General features: G+C 43.9%; 1 protein-coding gene across 1 annotated transcript in view; it reads left to right on the plus strand.

The window, feature by feature from the left end:
- The window catches only part of LOC111234095 (neural-cadherin-like), a 134926-nt gene that overhangs the window by 57493 nt on the left and 54933 nt on the right, over nucleotides 1-22500 (plus strand). The window contains exons 3-5 of the mRNA XM_022762013.1: nucleotides 11704-11892; nucleotides 15846-16071; nucleotides 19214-19418. Coding sequence (XP_022617734.1) covers nucleotides 11704-11892; nucleotides 15846-16071; nucleotides 19214-19418 — 620 coding nt within the window. The remainder of the gene's footprint in view (nucleotides 1-11703; nucleotides 11893-15845; nucleotides 16072-19213; nucleotides 19419-22500) is intronic.

Consider the following 22500-nt stretch of genomic DNA (forward strand, 5'->3'; position numbering starts at 1 on the left):
TCCGACCACACAGTCAGACCTTAATTGAGTTTTCATGTTGCTGTTCGCTCGTCCTCCTCACTCCTGAGAGTCCAGAGGTCGTCCACGTCTCCACCGGGGCTTATAGATGACATTAGTGGTCAGGAAGTGAACACGCACACACACACACACACACACACACACACANTCTTGAAAATACATATTTAGTGTTTCCCATTCAAACCAAACATAAAGTTTACTTTCTTCTTCTCTTCTTTTATTTCCGTTTTCCCTCCCCCCTTCCTCCACCCCTCCCCCCTCCCTTCACCCCTCCACCCCTCCCTCCTCCGACCACACAGTCAGACCTTAATTGAGTTTTCATGTTGCTGTTCGCTCGTCCTCCTCACTCCTGAGAGTCCAGAGGTCGTCCACGTCTCCACCGGGGCTTATAGATGACATTAGTGGTCAGGAAGTGAACACGCACACACACACACACACACACACACACACACACACAATTATAAATGTAAAAAAAAATGCTCTTGTCGTACTCGATACATCTTTCTTTTGAAGCTCTTTTCTCTGCCACAAACACAAGAAAATAAAACTGATTCTAAAGCAGAAAAACAAGTTAAACTGAGGAAAAAATAAGATTAAATTTTCAGTATTTGGGAGAATAAATTCAAGAAGCGTCCGACGGAAGATGAAACCAACTGTTTAAAATGACACCGGTTTGTTTGTGCTGAGATCTTTGATGAGAACTGGAGCTGGAACTAATAATTATTCTCATTACTGGTTTTCATCTTTTGATCAATAAACTGCCAGGAAATACAGAAAAATGTCTCACCTGGTCTGGTCTGGTTTAGTCTGGTTTAGTCTGGTTTAGTCTGGTCTGGTCTGGTCTGGTCTGGTTTAGTCTGGTTTAGTCTGGTCTGGTTTAGTCTGGTCTGGTTTAGTCTGGTCTGGTCTGGTCTGGTCTGGTTTAGTCTGGTCTGGTTTAGTCTGGTCTGGTCTGGTCTGGTTTAGTCTGGTTTAGTCTGGTCTGGTCTGGTTTAGTCTGGTCTGGTCTGGTCTGGTTTAGTCTGGTCTTGTCTGGTTTAGTCTGGTCTGGTCTGGTCTTGACACCTCTATCAATTTATTTCCAGTTGATCGATTAATTGTTTCAGAACTAAAGGAACAAAAAGTGTCTGAGGTGATTTCACATTAAATCAGGTTTGTTAGTTTAAACTTTTAATTTAATTTCACTCAAACTGTGGAAAAATGTCAAATATAAAAATTAATTTTGAATGAAATTGTTGTTAAATTCACTGTTCATGTGTTTTTGTGCTCCACAGATCTCAGATCAGTGACAATAATAACTGTTTACTGCTGCGTCACTGTGTCTCTGAACGGGCAGATTTATGCATTGATTTCTCATTTTCTTGTCGTTTATTATTCTCATCATTATCTGCCTTGTTATCGTCACTTTAAACTCATCTCTCTCTCTCTCTCTCTCTCTCTCTCTCTCTCTCTCTCTGTCTTTCATCCCTCTCTCTCTTCATCAGCAGTGAAAAATGGGGCTTAATTAACTGTGTGCCTGCAGGACTTTGGCTTTCCGTGTGTGTGTGTGTGTGTGTGTGTGTGTGTGTGTGTGTGTGTGCGTGCGCGCAGAGGTAAAGTAGGCCAGTCTATAAGGTGGTTAATTAGGATGCAGCAGGCCTCTGTCCGCTGGCTCCCAGGGACCAGATGGAGAGCCAGGTTCACAAACAGAGGAGGGCTTGTCCGACGATATTTTCACTTTCACCTCGACTCGACTGCAGAGCGAGAGCCCAGACTTCGGTTTATTTATCTTCCTGCTCGTCTACTCAACCGCCACTCGTCCATTTCTCAGTTCTTCTTCCTGGCATTAATTTGTTGACCTCACTTCCTCCGTGTCGACGGAGGGAATGAGCTGGTTTTGATTTTCCATTACGCCGGCGTTAACTCTGACGCCCCGATCGTACACCAGGACTGACGTGGACATGAACACAACTCGATACATTAGAAAACATGATCTCTGGCACCAGCTCGTGTTGATCCGATAAAAACACTGACACCAATATATGTGCAGATACTTTTGAACATAAATACGAACGAGTTAACGAGTTAACGGGTTAACGAGTGTACTCCATCCAAGACGACATCAGTCGTTTCAGTAAAATGTTCACATCAAGCCTCAACCTGACACAGGAGACCGCTGTTCATTTCCTGTTTCCCTGTGAGAGTCAAAAACAGCAGGAACTGATTGTTTCCTAACCTTAATAATGTGTTTGTTATTGTAACCATGACAACGAAGGTCCCAAAATCTCAACAAAGTCGTTATTTAAACCCAAAAACTTTCAGCAATTAACCGAAAAAGTCTCAAAACAAAACCAACATTTAGAACCTCTTGCCGTCTTCATCTCGCTCGTGTCGGTGAGTTCATACTTTTCTCAACGCTGCGTTCAAGAACTGTCCCTTTAAAAATAATTATATCTCATATTCAGTCACGTGACTCCGCCCAGTCCAGCTAACGTTAGTCCACGTTCACTCAACGTGAAGCTGGTGATGGGGACATTCGTTTGGTTTTTAAAAAGATTCCATTAATAAAGGTCGTTGTCATTTTCCCAGCATGCATTGCATGAGAGGCAGAAATCTGTAGTGGGGCAGGTACAGAAGAGTTCTGCAGAAATGACATTACGATAAAACACAAACGCACCACTTATATTGAGTTATATTAAAGTATTAACCAGACAATCACACACACACACACACACACACACACACACACGCACAAAGACAGAGTGCTTTCACATGTCACAGAGACTTAACATGTCGCCTCGGCAACCGGTCCCATGAGAACACCTGCACCCTGTGAGTCACCACAGAGACGCATCCCACACTGTCAGTCACACACACACACACACACACACACACACACACCTGTGCTATGGCAGGCAAGTGGATATTTGTCAGCGTTTGTGTGTTTGTGTGTGTGTGTGTGTGTGTCGTGTAAACTTCAGGTAACACAGATCCCTCTGATCTTTCTCCAGTGCCAACACAGCTGTGTCTGTTTGTGTGTGTGAACTCACTTGATGCGGACACACACGTACACACACACACAGACACACACACACACACACACACCAGGGTTAAAAGGGATCAAGTGTTCCTCTGCCACCAGGACAGTGTGTAAAGGACCGTAACGACATTTTAACTTCTTCTCTTCCTTTATCTGAACTCCATAAATAAACCTGAGCTCGACACTCGACTTTATATTTAATGATGTCATTAATTATTTACCAAAGACAAAACGAACCCCGGTAGATGAACAGTCAACACTTACAAAGACAGAGAAGAAGACTGAACAGGAAGTCACCAGATCATTTACCCACAGTGCAAAGTGTTGTGACACTACGACGACAGTGGAACTACACGTTGTAAAACATGTGTTGATAAATACACATGGTGCTGATCTGACACAGTTCATTAACCCATGAAGAAGAAGGCGTCCGCTAAAACCTTCATTACTGAGCCTCTGGAGCAGGTAGAAACATGAAATAAAAACTGTTTAAGAGCTTAAACCTTTGACTTTTATTGTGAATCATTGGCAGGAAAAACGAGCTCATCCGTCAACATTCGTTTATTGATTTGTTTTTAAATGCTGATTGAACGTTGGGGTGAAGAAGTAGCTAGCGGAAATACTGGCTCCTCCTCCTCCTCCCACGTCACTCACCCTGAGCCTCAACTAGCCGGTTAGCATCTTAGCAGGTTGAAGTCAGTGTCTGAAGTTATTGTCATACATGTAACTGCTCCAACATCGTTCAGGTCGTTCGCCACTGTCCGAATCACAACGCACTTCACCGGTCACATGTCTATACAAACGATGTACGACGTCCCGTTCATCAGGCAACGCTTAGAGCCATCACACCTTCCTGTACTGTGACCCTACAAGTGAGGCGGGGGTGGGCGGGGCTCAGGGCTCAGAGGGCGGGGCATCAGAGTTGGGCCCACGGTTAGTTAAAGTAAAAGTAAAATCCCACCATCTTCACTGTGGGAACATGCAAAGAAAATACGTCTCATCTCAACTTTACTCCAAACAGAGAACTTCACCTGAGCAGGTTTGCCCTCTGACCCCAGACAACAACACACAGATGTGACACAACATCTGGCTTCTGTTAATAGAAATTGTTGTAGTTGATTCTGTGAATTTGCTCCTTTTTTTTTTCTTCTTCTTCTTCTTGTTCTTCTTCTTTGCACCAAAATAAGTTTCCTGCTGTAACCCTGAGGTGACGGAGCTCAGACGACATTAAAGGTGCGTGCAGGTGATCTCTGGGTTGATGGCTTGTTTGTTTTTTTGCCTCGTCGTTCTCGTGTCTGACACCTTCTTCAACTTCTTCTTCTCATCTCTTCTCGTTTTATCGGCTGTTTTCATCTCGTCGCTCTCGCTGCTCCAGCGCTGCAGCCTGTGACAAACCGGCGTGTTAAAAGCACTTTATAAATAAACACAACTTGCTCTTTAATCACCTTTAATCACCATTATCGGCTGTGTGACAACCTGTGGGCGCGACCACAGTTTAATTTAATCCCCCCCCGCCACCCCTCCCTCTCTCCCTCGCAAAATCTTGTTTTCCATCCCTTCCCTGGTTGAAGCTCTTTGCTATTTCTGAAGCCGCGGCGGCGCTGGTTCGCTGCCACGGCGCCGCTTCATGCTGAATGCATCAGCCGCCATTCAAGTCAGAGACTCAGAGGGGAAAAGACAGAAAATAGCTCCTCGCATTGTGTCTCCGTCCTCTCGATTCTGTCGCCTACCGTCTCTGATCCCGATACGCTGCGTGTCAGACGAACAAATCCCCCTCCCCAAACAAACAAATGAATTTAAATTAAAAGACAGCAGAATGGAGTTTGGTGTAAACAAAGCTCGGTTCCCTTTCTCTATTTGGCCTTGTTTTGCATAACAAGCCGTGACACGCTCTGCATTGAGATTCAAATGAGTAAGTGGCGGCTTAAGATGGACTTAGCTGCACTTCACTGGGACTATTTATCCGCTTTCATAAAGGACGTGTCATTCTCGACACTTCCTGTTCGACGAGTCCAGGACAACACATTCTTCTGTGTTGACAGACGAGGCTGGGGGCTTTTTCATTTCTTTGTTTTTTCAGTGCCGAGGGCTTTATGAAACTTTATTGATCCCTGCCAGGAAATGAGGCCATCGCCACTGCAGATAAAGAACGATCAACGAACACGACAGAAACCAGGAGCTCGACCCTCCAACCGGCCGACGCTGATCAATCCTCTCGTTATTCTAAGGAGGAGAAGTTAAAATATTCTCCTCAGGTGAGATCAGACAGTTTCTCTCTTTTTTTTTTTTTTAAAGTAAACAAACATCATGGCGAACACGAAAGTTGCATAAAAGCAACATACAACAGCGTGACAGCGGTTCAGCCGGGACCTGGATGAACATGAGACAGAGACAGTGGGAGGACGGAGGAGGGGGAGATGATAAAAGGAACAAACATCAGCTCTCTCAGTCTCTCTGTGGTCCAGCTGGGACTTCCTGCATCACAACACTCCTCCACTGCATCTCAGAGATTCTGTATGTATTGTTTTATGGTGGAATATCTTTATGTTTTTTTACACATGGATGGTGACGGATGTTTCCGTGCCTTCAGCAGGCATCACTTCCCTCCGCCCGTCTGAACACGGGGGGGGGGACTCCGGCCCTCTGTGGCACCGTCTGATCTGCTGTCCTGGATGCTTCTCCTTTAAAAGCATAGCAAAGTGGCTGCGTGCAGCTAATTAAAAGAGACATGCATTTGTCAAACCATCCATTTTATTCTCATCCTGACACCCCCCCCCTTTTAAAATGAAAACATACAGTTTGAAAACACATCCAACCTGTTGACTGTGGGAGCAACATTACTGCTTTTACATTTATAGCTCCATCCAGTGTAAAGGTCTCTGTCCATGTGTAGTGTGATTATAGATCAGGTCTAGGTTCTATATTAATACTGTGAAAGTATCAAAGCCTCAGTCCACAGAGAAATGCACACAGCCTGTATTCAGAAACTGATCCTTAAAACCAGCCGTCAGGACTTCTGGAACTTTGTGATGTCACAACAAAGCTGTCACCAAGCCCCGCCCACCTGGACCCACCATCCAAACCTTTACAGGATTTGGTTTCTCTGAGTGTTTTTACCTGAAATCTGCTTTATTTTTATTGGATCACTCAGAAAACAGTCAGCCAATCAGAAGAGAGGCTCAGAGCCTCCTCTCTTCTGATTGGCTCACCGACCTGTTGTTACTAGAGCTCCAGAGAGAAGCCTGAGAGAGGAGATGTAAAACTACACTGAGATGGTTTTTATATCTTCTGATGGATCAACACTTCAAATAAAACACAGAAGAAGAAAATTATGGAGCTTTAAAAAAAGTTGTAGCTCATCTGACTAATCAGAACCAGAAACCAGAGACGTAAGGATCCAGACTGATCGTTCAGACTGACTATATTATCAGCTGATGGTTAAACTTGCTGCTGCAGACTCTGATGAAGTGTGCGAGCTGTTTCCACTCTTTTTACCTTCAGCTTGGATCAGAAATTTTCTCGCCTGCTGCTGTAAAACAGATAAAGGTTGAAATTGATTTAGATGTGGTCAGGTTGTTCTGAAACCTCAGGACTCTTTAGTTTAGTCACATTCAAACAGTTTAACAGAATTAACGCTGCTGTGTAACGTAGCTCAGTCCGACTTGAGGGCGGCGCTGATGTGAAACAGAAGGTTAAAGGTTGCGGAAAAGTCTTGAACTCTGGATGCACCAAGGAAAGATTCCCGAGGACGCCATAAAAACTATGGAGCAGTTCATTGGGAGTGAGAATTTAATCTAAGCAATGACAGAAAATTACCACAAAACACAAGGGATGATGGGTAGAAGCACAGGGACGAAATAAGTCATGGTTGGAAAACCGAGCGGAAGAAAATGAAGCGTTCTTCACGGGTCAGACAGTTTTAAAAAACACAGAGTTCAAGCTGAAGTTGCCTGGAGATTCGTTTCAGAATCACTTCGACAAATAAAAGATGCACAAAACAAACAACAACAACAACAACAACAACAGAGGGAAATAAAAACAGAAACTTGGTTAAATGTTCATTTTACACTCATTTCACGTGGAAATGTGAAATGACGGCTCAGGGTTCAAGTTCGTCAATCTTCCACTCCTCTTCCTCGCTCCGGGCCGGACGCTCCTCTGCCTTTGTGTATGCATGCGTGCACGTGCTCAGTGAGTCTCGACCCGAGCGCAGCGGCTCGCATCACATCAGCAGCTCAATGCTCAGGCTGAGCGGAAGGATACGAGGAAACGCCGCGCTGCACAGAGGCTGAACTCTGCTCTGTTGTTCCGGCAGTTAATGTGAACAGATAACATATGGATGGTTTAGATTTTATTAAAGCCTCAACAGTCGTGGTTTAAAAAGCAAAGTTTGGACCAGATACAGAATCTTCACTGTCCCATCAAAGTTTGTCCTCAGAGTGGAGATTAAGCAAAAGTTAAAAGTTCAAATCAAAAGGGTTCATCCTCTTCAGAGCAGAAGATGAATTTGAACAGGGTAGTGTTGTCTTAAATCAATCAGGGCCGTTACCACTCAACACAAATGATAATGACAACATGTGACCACGATTGTCGCCCACGAAAACGAATCTGAAATACCAGATTATTGGCAACATCACTGGTTCTCCCTTTGAGTAAAGTGGTAGTTAATCTGACTAATTAGATTAAAACCTGTTGAAATCCTTTTTTTTGTTGTTGTTGTTTTGTTGTTTCTTTTGTCGCTCGTCTTCCGGCTGCTTTTCTCACTTGACTTGAAAATGAATATTTTAGTTTCCTGTGCCTCCTTCCTCGGTCGCCGTTTTCACAAGTTAGAAAATAAGTCGGTTCCTCTCCTTCCGCTACGTAGCCAAGATGACGACCGTTGAGAGTGGGAAGTGTCCGCTTGTCAATGTGAACTCCCAGCCAATCTGAAAACGGTTAAAGAGGAGGGGCTTGTGCGGAGCTGAGACTTCGGTTTGTGTCGAGCATTCTGCAGCAGTTTGTACTTCAGGTCACACTGAGCTCCTCATCATTACTGTGCAGCAGTTATCACTTCCTGTTCCCTCGTCATGAAGTCATTGGGTTTTGTGTTTTTGGTTGATGACTGAAATCAGGTCTGTGTTTAACTCAAGCTCAAGACGTTTTCACATTTTATTCTACAACATAAAACACGTCAGTAAATACTCCGGTCCTGATTTCTTGAAGCTTTTACGTCTCGGTTGCTAACGAGTGTCTGAATGAGACTACAGAGGTTGTCGGGGATGATAACTCACCAGTCCACCTTCAGAGCCTCGTTAACTCAGCAGTCCACCTTTAGAGCCTCTCTGTGTGTTTATACAAACTGTCACTAACTCTGTCAGAGAGGAATCAAACTACAAGCTGAAGTTTAGTGGTGTTGATGTTGACGTCATGTGACCCTGGTGTAGTTGGTTTATAGTCCAACATTAGCTTTTTACTTCTGATTGTAATGAGGCTTCAAACATCAAACAGTGATGTTCATTAGTGAAGATGATCCTGCTGAACTAAACCTCAGGATCAGAAACTGTTGTTATTTTCTCTAATAATCCAAAACACAACGTAGAAATCCTATTGGCTGTTTGTGGAGGGAACCGGGGTGAAGCTAACTTCAGGGTTGTTCACAAACACACTCATCACGCCTGCAGCTCTGTGTGATTCTTTGCTAATTGACTGATGTCATTTGTCTTTTTGATTTTCTTTCCATTCGTCAGGAAACAGTGAATCACGTCCCACAAGTGAAACTCTGCACAGCTTCCCGCCGCTCCACCCTCTGTCTCCGTCACCGTCAGTTTTTGAGAGTTTAGTTCTGAAACACAGCGGCTCATTTCACAGAGAATCTGACGCCTCACCTTCTCTGCCGTCGCTCAGTTCAAACGTGATCACAGCTGCCGTCGTTAACTCTGCTGCTTTCGTTGATTTTTGTCTGAATGCTGGCAAACATGGCCGTCTGTGTGCAAGCCGCTCGGTCGTCCGACAACAGCAACAGAACAAATATACTGTGGACGACACTGATGACGGGCGTCATCACACAGCTGGCGTGTCTCTGCTCAGACTACACACTGTATCTGAACACAGCATTCATTAAATGTCATTATTCTGGTGTCAGTGACCCTTCATCAGCCTGGAGGAAACACGCCGCCCAGCTGACTGACTGACTCCTCCCCCTCCTGGATGTTTGTTTCCACACGTGTGCTGACCGCCGGGCGCCGCGCGGCCTCAAACGTGTTGATGTTCATCATGATAATGGGACAGATTTGATTTCACTTTCATGACGCGGCCCACAGCGCAGCATATGTAAAGCAACAGACAGAAATAGACGTGATTATTCGGGATTTTACGAGACTGAAAAGCAGCAGTGCAGAAGAAGAAGAAGAAGTAGACGAGAGAAGCGCTGAGCTGCGAAACTCCTTCTTCTCCTTCATCACCTCCTCTTCCTCCTCCTCTTTTAACCCTAAGCTTTAAGGTCATTTCTCTCTCTTTGTTTACAAGCTTTAATAGATAATGTGGGGGAATGGAAACAGGAAGTACGACGACTTTCACTGAATCACTGAGACACTGAATAAAACTTCAAAAGCCGATTTATTGATATTTATTCGCGATGGACTTTGGAGATCCTGATGTCGGCAGAAAGTAAAAGTGACACTGAGTCTGGAAATATATTTATCGTGTGAGTGTGTGTGTGTGTGTGTGTCTGTGTGTGTCTGTGTGTGTGTGCAGATCTGACTGAGTTGTGACTTAGAGAAGAAGGATTGTGATTATTTTTAACTGGTGGTGAAGGGTTAAAGATCAATCTGTTTCTTTTCTCTTCTTTTATTCATACGCACTTTCTCCCTCCTTTTCCTCTATTTTCTCCTCTTCTTTCTCTCCATTGCTCTTTCTCTTCTTCCTCCATCTCTCCTCCCCTTACTCCCCCCTTCTCCTTCTCCTTTATTTATCTTTTGTTCTTCCATTTTCTCCCGTCTTTCTCGCTCATTTCTCCTCATTTCCTTTACTCCCTTGTCTCTTCCTCATCTGTCCTTTCTACCCTCTTTTCCTCATCTCCTCTCTCCTTCCTCCCTCTCCTCCTCTCCTTGTCTCCTCACCCTCTCTCCTACTCTCAGTTTGTTGACAGATGATATAAAAAGGCAGAAACAGAGGCAGACACTGTTGTGTTTTTACCTCCTCCTCCTCCTCCTCCTCTGTCTCCTCCTCGTCCCTTCTTCTTCCTCCTTGGTCTCTCTGAAGAGACGTCTCCTCTCTTGTTCGGGCCGTTGTCTCCTCCGTTGCCAAAACAACAGCGAGTGCAGACGCACCTTCAAACCGAACAAATCCCTCCTCAGAACCAGACGACATGAAAAAACAAAAAGACATAAAGAAAGAGGAAAAGCGTCGACTGGTAGATATGTGTGTGTGTGTGTGTGTGTGTGTGTGTGTGTGTGTGTGTGTGTGTGTGTATTTTTGACTGTGGCCCGCTCTGTGGATGTCGACGTGTGATCTTCTGAAAGTTTTGTTGTTTTATTTTGGAGGAACTGCTTGTTTTCCTCTCTTCCTCCCTGTCACTGCGGCGCTCTTGTCTTCCCGAGCAGCGGGGCGGAAGATGAAAGACGGGGGGGAAAAACACGACGGCTGTTGTACAGAAATGTCACCTCGTCCCCTTTGACTGAGAGCGGCTCGGCTTTCATGCCACAGTCTGAGCGAGCGAGCGGAGCTAGCTTATAGCTAACGAGCCGCGTGCCACAAAGCGGACGACAATAGCAAGCGGCTACAGCGGAAGCTAACGAAATGATACTCAACACATACATTTTGTAAAGCAGTCTTAAAAGAAACATGTTGATGCACAAGATATTGGCTCAAAATGACAATTTAAAAGCAGATTTTAGTGCTAACATCATCAACTGCTATCCAGCTAACGTTAGCAATAGCGTTTCCAATGTTCCCATTTATGTAAAAGATGCTAGCAGTTACCAACACTGTTTTTTGTTGTATAGCTGGAGCACAAATATTTATAATTTGTTCCCTCTAATTAATAATTTGTGCTAATGAAATTAAATTTTTCCATTAATCAACATGTAAACACAGCAGCAGGTGAAGGAAGTGGAACATGTAGCAGGAGCTGTTGGAGACCAAAGAGCTAAAAGCTAAAAACGTTCATCAGGTCGATTCCAAACACGAATCCAGGTGCTATAGTCACACGTCAAGGTCATACGTGTCATCTTCATCTTCTTTGATCTACACATGAAGTCTCGTCATGGTCCGCTGCAGTTTAAAGGTTCTGGGATAAAGGAACAACAGTGTCATGTGATCAATAATCAAACACCTCGGCTGAGTTAAGCTTGAGATCCGACTAAGAACAACTTTATTAACAGAGATTCATTTCTTTAACGTTCCCCATGACGTGGATCTATAGGTGTGATTACCTCTGTCACACCTGTTAAAACGGTCACATGATCAATACCAGGTGGAGGTGGACTGGTGTTTCAGTGGTGGTTTCATTTAAAACTAAGGCACAGCTTCCTCCCAGCTGCTCACTTTATAGGTTTGTTTTGTTTATTTTAGGTTTTTGTGTAAATGTTTAAATCTTTTTCAGCAGCTTTACGAACTATAATAAACATATTTTATTTTATATTAATGTGATATAACAGCCGTCCTTCCTCTCCTCCCTCCTCCTCCAGGTGATGAGTGGTACCTGTGCAGGCTCACTCTGAGCATGCCCAGTCAGGCCAACCTGCAGTGGGCCATGTCTCCCTCACCTTACCTGGGCTCTGTGGGTCCTGATGCCACACCTGGCTCTGTGGTGTACCGACTGTCGGCACGGCAACGAGACGGGACGCAGGAACAGACACAGTTCCTCCTACTGGACGGTGAGTCTTTTTATTTTATTTTATTTTATTTTATCTTATTGCATATTTGCTATGTGGCCAAAAGTATGTGGACAACTCTGTCCCTTGGTCCGGGTCTGTTCCAGTGAAGAGAAATCTTTGTGCTGCAGGAAACAGTAAAACTTTAGACCAGTGGTTCTCAAACTTTATAACATCACGGACCCTCATCTGATAAGATGTTTACAACACGATGCTTTGTTAGGAAACACATATTTTACCACCTATTGGACAGATTTCAATCATTTTGCAATTTAATTCTGTTTTAAATTCAAAAATCTCAGTCAATTACAAATTATTTTGAATAATTCAAATATATGATTGTTCTGTTTCAGCAGGACTTTTAATTTGTAAAATGAAGGTAAACTGTTAAAATTTTCACAGGTCAAATTTTTTTTACAGTGTACTAAATTTCACTTTCTAAAATATGTTGTTTAAAATTTTGATTTGACACCTGTAGGTCATTAATAAGGGAAAAAAGTGGGTGAATTTATTGTGAAAATAAACAAAAAACAAAACATTTTCTTGCCTGAAATGTCAGCCATCTTGGAAATGTCAGCCATCTTGAATTTTTGAGTGCCTAATGTATTTTATCAAAAGGAGTTTAGTACTTGTATCCAGATTTGAAAGATTTCCCCTGAAATACGCAGGTTTCTGCTGCGCTAAATGTTAGCATGTCCACATACTTTTGGCCACGTAATGCACATATAAAGGTTCTCTAGAGCACAGTTCTCCTCGCTCTTCAAATACAACCAATATGATGTAGTTTAAGAATAAAATAATCCGTTTTTAAAATCCATATTTTCGGATCCTCGCTCACCTTTCTTCTCGTAGTTGCAGAACGTGTAAGAATTTGTCTCGTGACACGAAGCGAAGCTGCTTCCTCCACGTGTTACTCGCCTAAAAAACCTGTCATGTCTTTGCTCCGGCTCTTATCTGCTGCCTGTATCTGTAATTAGGTCCGCTGCCGCTCCGCCAGGCATTCTGTGACAAACCTATTTTGTTCAAAGGAGCGATTTATAAATAAAATTTGACTTGTTGAATTTCAATTACCGTCAAGTTGGAGAGGGAGAGAAAAATGCACATAAACGGCATGGAGCTGCACTGTTAATCGCTCCCTGGGGCAAAGAAAGCTCCCAGAGTCGGGAATAATAGGAAAGTCTCTGGAGAGGCAGAGAGTGGGAGGGTGGGCGGATGGGTGCCGGTGGCTGTGGATTTTTTATTTTTTTATTTTTTATTTTTTTCAGCGGAGGAGAGAAGGAGGAGAGAAGGAGGAGGAAGGAGCAGGAGAGATATTTTGAGAGCTAATTTCTAATGCTTTCACATTAAGAGCCTCTGACTTCCCTTTGGCGTAATGTGACTACACGTGTACCGTCAAATAATCCAATAATTTACATTAAAAGTGGTTTTTAATATCATGCCAATATGGAAATATATTCACACAGTGTGTGTGTGAAGCCAATTAACGTGACTTCACTCAGTTTGTGGATCTGAGATTTACAGTTTTATAGTGGAGGGCTGATGATGATTGATGATTTTAAACAGTTTCATTTCTACCAGCGTCTCTATTGTTTTCTATTATAATAATTCACATCTATTAATGAAGGGAGCAAAATTCTGAATTCTACTTTTTACAGCGGAGTCGACATTTTAATGTTTCCTGCTGAGTCTTTCTAAAGGTTGAATGTAACAGTGGTTTCATTAAACATATTCTCTAGATAATAATATAATAATCACTATATGTTCTTTTAGTATTTCAATTAAATAATGTGATGTAATAAGTAATAACGACGTAACGAAGAGCTAAAAAAATGATTAATTTTACAAAGTGAATTAAAAAGTGTAGTTTGATTTTAAATTGTTTTTCTTTATGGTGAATTCCAACAGTTAAAATATAAACACATCTGAACAACTGAACAGCTCTCCACACTTTGTCCTGTCGTCTGTTCGTCTCTCTGACGGACGCTGTGATTGGCTGAGTGGATTTAAATGTGATAAAGTTGGTGTTGAAAAAAGAATCGTGAAGAATCAGTGTTGAAGTCAAGGTATCGGGATCAATACTGATATCACCGATAAGAAACCCCGCCCTAAAAACTTCTCAACGCTTCTTAAAATAATCTTTGTGACATTCATGGTCCCCAGAGGACGAACCCTAATGATTCTGATGATAACAAATGTCTTAAAAAACAAAAGATGATCATAATAATTGGTAATAATAATTGGTTTCGTGTTCTGTTGATCAATTAATCAACAAATTTTAGGTCTGAAACTAACAATTAATGTCATTATTGATTAATCTGCTAGTTATTTTCTTGAATAATCGATCAGTCATTCATGGTCCCCAGAGGCCGAACGATACTCAGCCCTAAAAGTAAGTGTTAATAAAGATTTGAAGGTGTTTCTCAGTATGAAAGTATTAACAAATTGAACATATCGATGTGACTAAGAATCGGTTGGTTAGAGAGTTTGATTAATCGCCCCACCCTCGTCTTGAATTATTGATTACTGCTCTCACTAGAGCCCCATGTACAATCCTCATTAGGGTTTCAGCAAAAAGTCAGTTTGAAGTTAAAGTTAGTTCAACAAAATTTTATTTCCTCACATCAGGATGTTGCTGCAGGTCCTTGAACGTAGCACGGGGTGCAGGAAACAGATTTTACTGAATATCACATTATTTTAGGTTTTTATCTTTGTATTGAAACAGAACGTGTCTGTGAGGATTCTCCATCTTTCTGCTCGTTCTTTTCAAAATAAAAACAGTTTAATGAAAAACTAAATAAATGTGTGTCATTTGTAAATGAACCTGCAGAAACAGGAAGTCAGTCAGAGACTCGGATGAAAAATGTCTCCACAAATAGACGGAGTGGGACGAGGTGATTGACGGGCTGGATGCAGCTGCTGCTGGTTCAAGACCCTCTGGTCAACAGCTGTGGATTCTTCTCCTCCTTTATCCCTCTTTTCTATCTTCTACACCTCTTTCTACATCTTCCATTTTTACTCCCCCTCCCCCCTCCCCCCCCCGTTCATCCCTCCCTCCCTCTCTCTCGCTTCACCCAGGGGGGACGTGGGTAAAAAAAAAAAGAAAAATTTAACCCGCACTTTTCCTCTGAGTCTTCAAAGAGTGTGTTAACCAGCTCACACACACACACACACACACACACACACACACACACACATGTTGCTCCAGCTGGCAGAAGGGTCCTCAGCAGCTTCACTTTCAACACACGCACACACATAAATAAACACACACACACACACTCTCATGCACACACACACACACATAAATATACACACACACACACACACACACACACAGCAGCCCTCCAGCCTCTGGACAGCTGTGGCTGTTTAAACGTCTCCACGACACATTTTGAATCTGAACTTCACACCGTAACGTCCGTGTTTCATGTTTTATGAAACAGCGAGACTCATCTCAGTCTTTATTCACGACTTTCAGCAGCTTCTCGTCAGATTTCATGTGTCACTTTGAGCCGAGGTTTGTCTCAGGTTACAGAGACTCTGTCAGAGGTTAACTTCAGTTCTTCTGGTTGAATTGAACGTTTTATTTTTGACAAAGCTGAAAGACCGACTTATATCTTCATTCATTTCCCTTCAGGTTTAACTTCTGTAAGTGACACTTTTATAAGATATGGAGCTGCCGTTGTGCAAGTAGCCATTAACGTTACCACGCATATCATCACATGAAAGTATCCATGAAGCAATATGGTCATGGATGTGTTGGGAAAAGTCATGTGACTAAAGGCAGCTACAAACCAGCAGGTGAAACCTAAATGACTCGTCAGGACTCATTCTGCTCCAGTGATTAAATTAAAGAGTAACAGAGATAATGATGATTAAAACTCACAGATTAAAGACATAACGTGTATCTGAAGTATCTCTCTCTCTCTCTCTCTCTCTCTCTCTCTCGGACCAACCAGGTGGGGACGAGTGCTTCGAGGTAGACCGTCGTTCCGGCGAGATCCAGACCACAGGTCGACCTCTGACCCCGAGTAGGGAGTACCTGCTGCGGGTGCAGGCAGTGGACGGACGCGGGCGTAAAGGCCCCCCGGCCACAGTGGCCATCCTGGCCGGTTACCGCCCGCCGCAGTTCACCAATGCCACCTACAGCCTGAACGTGGCGGAGAACACACCTGTCGGCCAACCGTGAGTCAGACGTCTTAACTGACCTTAAGTGACCTTAAGTCATTCCTTCAGTGTAAGACAAGGATCAGGAGGAAACCTTAAATACTTAAGGGAACATATTAAGGAAAACTTAACTTAAGGTGTGTTGTGCAGCTGACAGGGTTGTGTAGTGTTAGTAGTGTGTGTAGTAGTGTGTGTAGTATTGCAGTATTGTTAGTGTCAGTATTAGATTCTCAGCTGTGTGTGTGTTTGTGTCTTTGTCCTCCATGTTTACAGAAACATCATTTACATTCCACTGCCTCAGAAACTGAGTGTAGAAATGGCATCTGTGTGTGTGTGTGTGTGTGTGTGTGTGTGTGTGTGTGTGTGTGTGTTTCTCCACGGTCAGCTCTTTGCTCTGCGTGTCATGTGATGCATGAAAAGATGAACCCTGTAGAGCGAGACAAAAGAGAAGGAGAAGGAGGGAGAGGTGGAGGAGGAGGGGACGATAGAGGGAGGGATGATGAAGAGGAGGAGGAGGAGGAGAGGGAAAGGGATGGAGGGATGAAGAGAGATGGAGGAGGAGGAGAAGAAGAAGAGGGGGATGGATGAAGAGGACCCAGATGTATGTGTGTGGCCTGAGGCTGAGAATTTGAAAGTGTGGCAAATTCAAATATTTATTAAAAGCGAGGTCTGGATAAACATGAAGGGGAGTGTGTGTGTGTGTGTGTGTGTGTGTGTAAGTGAATCCCTCAGGGCTGCTGGCGCAAAGCACATTGTATTAATATCCAAGTATCCATGCCACCCTGTGAGCAGAGTGTGTGTGTGTGTGTGTGTGTGTGTATTCCTACATGTGTTTCATTTGTGTCTCTGCTTCCATTATGTCCCTTTTATGTCCTCACGTGTGTCCCTGTGTGTGTCCCTGTGTGTGTCCCTGTGTGTGTGTGTGTGTGTGTGTGTGTGTGTTTCAGTCAAATTGATTAGGCAGGTTGTTTTCGGTCTCTGAGTGCAGAATAATCCGTGAAGGCTGCGGACATTAAACGCGGCGCTGGACCTCGACCAGCACGCCGCGTGTTTGGAAACGGAGACGTGGAGCGGCGTTCTGACATGTGGTCATTTCCTCCTCTGGAGTCTTCCTCCGCCTCGTCTCTTCTCGTCCTGTTAAATATAATGACACCACTTCACAATAAGACTTCCCTTATAAAGGATTTATAAATGGTTTATAATCAGGTTATTAATTCTGTTGTTAGCGCTTTATAAATCGTTAATAAACAATTATAAACACTCACGTTTTTTTGCCGCCGACACCGATCAGGGAATTTGTATTTGTACATTGATGTTTATGTTTTGACACTTGAAATTTCAATAAGAAAATTGTTTTATTAGTCAGATTAATGAGTAGTAAGTATCAACTTGATCTTGCCAAATAGTGAGCTGCATCAATGCATGAAAACTGTTATAACTTGTTTATAATTGTTTATTTATATGTAAAGTGTTAACAACCAAATTAATAACCTCATAATAAACCATTTATAAATCCTTTATAAGGGAAGTCTTATTGTGAAATGGTGCCAATATAATGTCTCACAGCCCAAATTCAACGTCTGCGTTCAGACAGATGCTCCAGATGTGCAGAAGTTCAGATTTAGAACATGTGGTTGACTTTTCAAAATAATGTCCACTTCACATTTTGCAGAGCTGAGAGAGTCTCCAGCGTTATCGCCTCATATCAAACTGCCCTTTGGTATTTTACTGATCTTAATTATGACGAGGAAACTCTGCTGTGAAATGTCTGACTTGGCGTTTAGTGCTGCAGAAGTGCTTACCAGGCAGACTTTATATAGATGTCTCACGCCAGCCGAAGCCCATTATTCAAGGTAATTAAACCCAAACTTAATGAAGACAGAGCGACAGTATTTTAGGAATCCACAGGACTTTCATCCTCGCTCGAAACTCCGTCACCGCGTCATGTCTCTTATACGTAGAGGGATCTGAACCATCTCCGCCCGCCAGTGAATATGATGCGAGCACGGCTCTTAGATAAGAACATGGAGATCAGTTTCATCTGTGTTCACCGAGGCAGCATCCGTCCCCAGGGGCCGCATCCTTCGGAGGATGTGGCGTTACAAGGGTGTGACCCTTCGTGGCTTTACGAGGGTGTGACCCTTCGTAGACCGCAAAGGTCGAACTGAGATGAGACGGTCTGGTCCACGGAGGCTGTGTCCCACAACATCGGTGGCACGACTAGACCGTCCCATTTCGAAGGCTCCTTCAAATGCGTCCTTCTTTTCCTGCTTTCCTTTGTGGCTCAACATATCCCAAGATTCATTGCGGCGCCGGTAATGATAGCAAACAGCAGAACACCTGACAGAGAGTCTGAGGATCACACTGTGTAATCTAAGTGTTGTGTTTCGGGTCGGTTCAACAGCTGAACGGTACAACTGTTAAAACCAAGTTTTTGTAAAAAAAAAAACAAAAAACAACGTATTGTCAAGGTTGCTAGGCGACAGGAGCGGCGCTTTGTGAGGCAGCGGTAGCGGTAACGGCCTCCGTTGATCAGACCGTCTCATTTCAGTTCGGCTGCGACAGGGCCACACCGTCGTCCTCCGAAAGATGCGGCTACCGTTTCATCACAAAGTGTCGTTCCTGTTGCCTAGCAACCTTGACAACACATAACTTTATTTTCTCACAAAAAGCTTGAGGTTTTTAAGCTCCTCGGTTTTAACAGTTGTAACGTCAAACACTTGCATTCAACAGTGTGAATCTCAGACTCTCTGTTGGTGTCGTTTGCTTCCATTACGGGTGTGCAATGAATCCTGGGATATGATGAGGCGGTGCCCCCACAAAATAGAGTTTGTGCATGTGGAGGTGAGCATGGTCTTTAAACCAGCTGATTCCCTGCAGAGAAAACGCCACAAAAAGCATCAGAACTTGGAGTGAAGGTCGCAGCTCGGAGGTTGTTGTTGTGGTTTCTGGTAGCAACAGTCAGGGGAGGGGGAGAGAGAGAGAGAGGTCGAGGATGTATTTAGCCTAGCTTAGCATAAAGACTTGAAGCAGAAATGAGGAAGAATAAACCGTCCAGCTCCTCAGATTCACCTGTCCGTGTGTGTGTAGAGACAGAAATGTAAGAACGGAGACATTGTGGTTTTAGCATCAGACTCTGACCCGCTGTGTTCCCGTGCAGTGTCGCGGCGGTCCAGGCCGTCTCCTTCCAGAAGAAGAGCCTGTCCTACATGCTGCTGGTGAATCCCGGGAACCTGTTCAGCATCAACCAGGAGAGCGGCGCGCTCAGCCTCACCCGGACCGTCGACTACGAGAGCGGACACAACCTCCACACCCTGCAGGTCCGAACCTCCGAACCCGACACGGGCCTCAGCAGCGTGGCAGAGGTGAGATCACACACACACACACACACACACACACACACTCCTCTGCTCACTCTGGAGTCTCACTTTAGGCGCTTATTAAACATTTATCTGCTACTTCACTCATATATTGATCTGGTGTTTATGAACCTCAGTGTGGTGAACACATTCACATCCATCACATCAGTCAAAGTTTGTTTGCAGAGATTTGGAGACTTTCTAAAAACCGGGCTTCAGTTTTTCAGAGGCGTCATGACGGAAGGAGCTGAGGTAGTTCCTGACACTGTGACATAAACACCGGGGCGTCATGTGATATCAACATTTCAAAAGGTGAATTTAAGAAATGATGTAGAAATGGAGAAAGTGCCCTCAGAGCTCAGAAGGTAATTAACAGCCGCACACGCTGATGGTCGAAGGCGGCGTTGACCCTCGACTATTGAACGCGCCGCTCTCTGATGAAAACTCATTATGAGTTGAGAGGGAGTGCAGCCTCGAAATCAGACGCCGTGATGCAACTGTTTCGTTCACTGTATAATCTGTTTATGTGCTCATTATGCATGCGTAAAAAAAAACTGAGCACGCGGCGTCTTTCACCCGGCGTCCTGTGAAGCCGCTCATGATGAAATCTCTGCGCTCCCTGACCTCAGTGATCGCGTCTGATCAGGTTGTGATCAGCAGTTTTGGCTCAGTTTGTTACGGGGTTTACAGCATCATGGATTAACACACACACACACACACACACACACACACACACACACACACAGTGCTAAGTGCAGAAACCTTGCAGCTAAGTACTGACTCCTATTCTCACAGTAAGCTCTGAAGACCTCATACAGCAGATAGCTACATCTGTTCACACACACACACACACACCCACACACACACACACACCCACACACACACACACACACACACACACCTAGAGAAATCCATTATCACCTGCTCTCAGTGTCCAGATGGTTGAGACAGAGAATAGTTGCTAAACTACCAGCATCCCCCAAAGGTCTCTGCTGCTCTATAAGCTCGGCTGGCTAATTCACTCTAAAGGCCCTGTGTGTGTGTGTGTGTGTGTGTGTGTGTGTGTGTGTGTGTGTGTGTGTGTGTGTGTGTGTGTGTGTGTGTGTGTGTGTGTGCCAGGTGTGTGGAAAGCCTCCTCAGCACTGCTGATATTACATGTTACTGTAGCTTCTGCAGTTTCTGTTGCCTTCAGCTTCTAAAGACATTTCCAGTCCGTCAGCACGAACTCGTTCGTCTCCGTCATTACAGCTTCATACTTCATACTTACATCCGTCAGCCTGACAGCCTCCGTCTGCAAATTACTCACTTTATTGCCCCAAAAAAAGCTCAAACGTTTCAAAATAAAAGCCTCAGTCACGACAGGGAGTTGCATTGCCTGAGAATTCACCTGAGAGTTTTCTGTCGTTAACCAAATTTTAAATCAATGACATCAATCTGTCTGTATTTATATTAGTGTGACAGTTTAACAGAGGATCCACCGAGCATTCGTCATGACAACGAGTTTGTTCAACATTACAGCCTCAGGGAATTTAAACTGTAAACCAACTGAATGTTCTTTGTCCATCGAGCCGTCACACACCGATTTCCCACTGGTCAAAAAACCCTCTAAGACCCGCCTTTTTCTTAGCGGGTTCACCTGCGTTTAAAATAACCTGCATGTAGCCACTAACTCTGGTGACGGAGGTCGAGCAGCTGAAGAGTCAGGAGAGTGCAGAGACCAAAAACTGCTAAAACAGAGTTTTACGTTTCTGTTTTTCTATAGAAAGAAAATACTGGTCAGATTTTAGTCTGAACTAAATGTTTGCTGTGAATATATAGTTTAATGTTACTGTGGAGAGAAGAGGTTATTTAAGAGAAGATCAAATACTCATTTATTAGTCTCATAGTGGGGAAATAGGTTTATTATAGTTTAGATTAGTAGTAGTTATAGTTTAGTTCAATTCAGTGTTTTGGTTTATTAAATACAAGCTAACCTATATTAGCCGTTAGCTGAGCGGCAAAACTAAATCTTTATTGTCTTACTTTATCAACACATAAACAAATCTGTTTACATTAGTAAATAAAAAACAAATATGACTGATTCAGCCCCCCCGTGGTCGGCAGTACATGAAATACACGAAGCCTCCTTTTCTTCACATGAAGTCACATCTGGGAAATCTTTGCTGAAAATTGAAGAAATCAGAGAAATCAGTAAACAGCTCGACTCTTTCCTTCAGCAGTAAAATAACTTGTTGTTTTGCTTCTGTCTTTGGATTCGTATCAGTCCTGTGAATTCAGAGCGGCGTCTCCTGCTACTCACATATTCATGTGTTTGGGCTGCAGTCAAAATCCTAAACAGTTTTCCTTCCTTTTCTTTAAATATTCAGCCCATGTTTGCAGATGCAGCCCCCGCATCGAAATCCTCTCAGCGTGCCCCTCCGCCGCCCCGCTGTTATTACTCAACAGGTGGTGGCATCGACGGTTCGTGGGCGCCGTAGGTAATCCGCGCTCAGGTGCTCGGGTCGCCAGCCTCGCCGGTTAAATCGGGGCTTTATTAAGGGAATGGAAAATGGCGTTTTGGTTTGAGCTCCAGTGGCTCGGGATAGTGGGTGAACTGGACGGGAACGTGACGGCGCTGAGGCTCAGGATTTGGGTGGAGAGAGAGAGAGAGAGAGAGAGAGAGAGAGAGAGAGGATGGAAATGGGTTTCTCTCGTCGAGCAGGAGACATTCGTCTTCATCATGTTTGCATGAGGAATTCTGGGTAAAGGATGGTCAATTCACTAAAGTCTAATATTACAACAACACCTCCAGACCAGCTGACTGAGTGACTGACAAGATGATAAACAAACGAACATCATTCACTCTGAGCCTCGAAGAATAAAGGTTGTTGTTTATAACAACAGGAGCAAAATTAAACTTCTGGCCCAACGTAGGCTCAGGTCTTCGGCCCGAGTCCGGCCCACGTACGTCCACATCTGGGCAGATTCCGGCTGTTATCCTCCTGTATTGACTGACAGCCGTGAGATTGTCTTTGTGTGCGCCACAATAGGTCCGGATGTGGAAGTACCATCTGACAGTCATGCCGTATATGGGCCAGATTCGGGCCGG

Source organism: Seriola dumerili, unplaced genomic scaffold (assembly GCF_002260705.1).
Source record: "Seriola dumerili isolate Sdu_G_001 unplaced genomic scaffold, Sdu_1.0 BDQW01000435.1, whole genome shotgun sequence".
Classification (NCBI taxonomy): domain Eukaryota; kingdom Metazoa; phylum Chordata; class Actinopteri; order Carangiformes; family Carangidae; genus Seriola; species Seriola dumerili.